This window comes from Anolis sagrei, chromosome 6, assembly GCF_037176765.1.
Source record: "Anolis sagrei isolate rAnoSag1 chromosome 6, rAnoSag1.mat, whole genome shotgun sequence".
Lineage (NCBI taxonomy): Eukaryota > Metazoa > Chordata > Lepidosauria > Squamata > Dactyloidae > Anolis > Anolis sagrei.
The window spans coordinates 26,140,806-26,142,746 of NC_090026.1; the positions used below are offsets into that span (position 1 = coordinate 26,140,806).

Genomic DNA, 1,941 nt, shown 5'->3' on the forward strand with positions numbered 1-1,941 from the left:
GCACTGGTGGGTGTGTCATCCAAGTGTGGCCATTTTGATCCTGATAGCCATAAATGATGGAAAGAGGAGCCCCACCATTTCCCCATTGAAACCAATGATCAGATCTTCCTGAAGCAAAAATGGAACTTCTGGCTGTGGATCCAAGAAACAACATTTCTCCCTCCCAATTTCAGGAATTTCCTGAAAAGCAGAATGGGAAACCAGCCAAAAATGGGATTGAAAATGGAACAGGTTTTTCCCAAATTGCACACCCCTAGTAACAATTGTCATCTCCATTTGAACATAAGTGGACTTCCTTGTGAGCTGGTGGCTGTACACTGCAAAATCAGAAGTGTCCACTTGCAGATAAAAAAAATGTTTCCACCATTGAAGGGAGAATCCTGTACTACTTGCCTGAAAGCAGGCCCCACTGGACTCAATGGTCTTAATTATGAGTAGAACCATCCTAATTGCACATGTTTGTAATTATGGTCCCACCTACAAACCTACATAATGCAGTCGAACTTGCTTTATATGCTCAGTGTAGACTCATATAATGCAGTTTCAAACTACATTACGTGGCAATGTAGATGGGGCTTCTATAGTGACTTTAATTCTGTTTAACCCCATTATTAGCTTGGACTGAATAGTGTTCACTGCTATGTCCTTTCCTTAGTCAGACAGTTATTTTTATAACATGAAAGGGACCATCAAATTTTAAAACTCAAAAATTAGGAATGGCCTTTCACAATCTTCCCAATAGCCTTTCTTAGAGCTTCCTTGACATCCTTGTTCTTCAAACTATATATGAGGGGGTTGGCTATGGGAGGCAGGACTGTGTAGAAGAAAGAAAATATTTTTCTCATCATTCTTGTTCTTTCCATTTTTGGTATACAATATACAACAACAATTGCACCATAGAAAATGGAAACCACAATCAAGTGAGAAGAGCAGGTTGAAAAGGCCTTTTGCCGCCCAGTGATCGATGGGATTCTCAGAATGGCAGAAATGATATATACATAGGAGATTATGGTCAAAAGGAAAGGAGGGAAACTGAATATAAAACCCAGGGTCACCGTGACAAATGGCAAGATTTTGATGCGACTACAGGAAAGTGTTCCCAGCTCAGATGCATCACAATAGTAGTGATCAATTTCACTGGGACTACAATAGTGTAGTCCCTTTAATACCAAAGGCAAATATAAGGAGGTAAACAAAATGCTATTGATCCAAGAGCCACCAGCTAACTGGATACAGAACTTGCCATTCATAATGGTTGTATAATGAAGGGGTCTGCATATTGCTAAGAAGCGATCATAAGACATTGCAGAAAGAAGATAACACTCTGTAGCTCCCAGGAAAGAGAAGAAATAAAACTGTGCAATGCATCCCTTGACAGAGATGGTTTTGTCTCCTGTCACCAAACTCGTCAGCAGTTTTGGCAGGAAGGAAGAGCTGTATAAGATTTCCAAACAAGACAAATTCACAAGAAAGTAGTACATGGGTGTGTGGAGGTGCTGATCAATCATTATCAGAAGAATGGTAAGCATGTTGGCAGTCAGTGTTGAAATGTAGATGGTGAGAAACAGAAGGAACAGGAAGGTCTGCAGACAATGTAGCTCCCCCAAACCCTGAAGAATAAACTCAGTGATGTCACTCTGATTTCTCTGCATTGTGTTTTTGTGGCATACAAACATCAAACTGAAAAAGATAGAAAGCCGAGAATCACTATAGATCCTATCACTTTATAGATAAATACAAAATAATAATCATCATCATCATCATCTCTGGCATAAACCAGTACAGGTGGTCCCAGTGATCATCTGCACACTGGGTGCCATGTCAAAAGAACTCAGCCAGCATTTGGAAACAATAAACATTGACAAAATCATGATCTGTCAACTACAAAAGACCACTTTACTTGGATCTGTGTGCATCATTCAAAAATACATCACACACTCC

At 39.9% G+C, this 1,941-nt stretch overlaps 1 protein-coding gene across 1 annotated transcript; it reads right to left on the bottom strand.

The window, feature by feature from the left end:
- Positions 1-710: 710 nt before the first annotated feature.
- Positions 711-1,652, bottom strand: LOC132779590 (olfactory receptor 6C4-like). The gene has a single exon (XM_060783273.2). The coding sequence runs from the start codon at positions 1,650-1,652 to the stop codon at positions 711-713; it is 942 nt and encodes a 313-aa protein (XP_060639256.2).
- Positions 1,653-1,941: the final 289 nt, after the last annotated feature.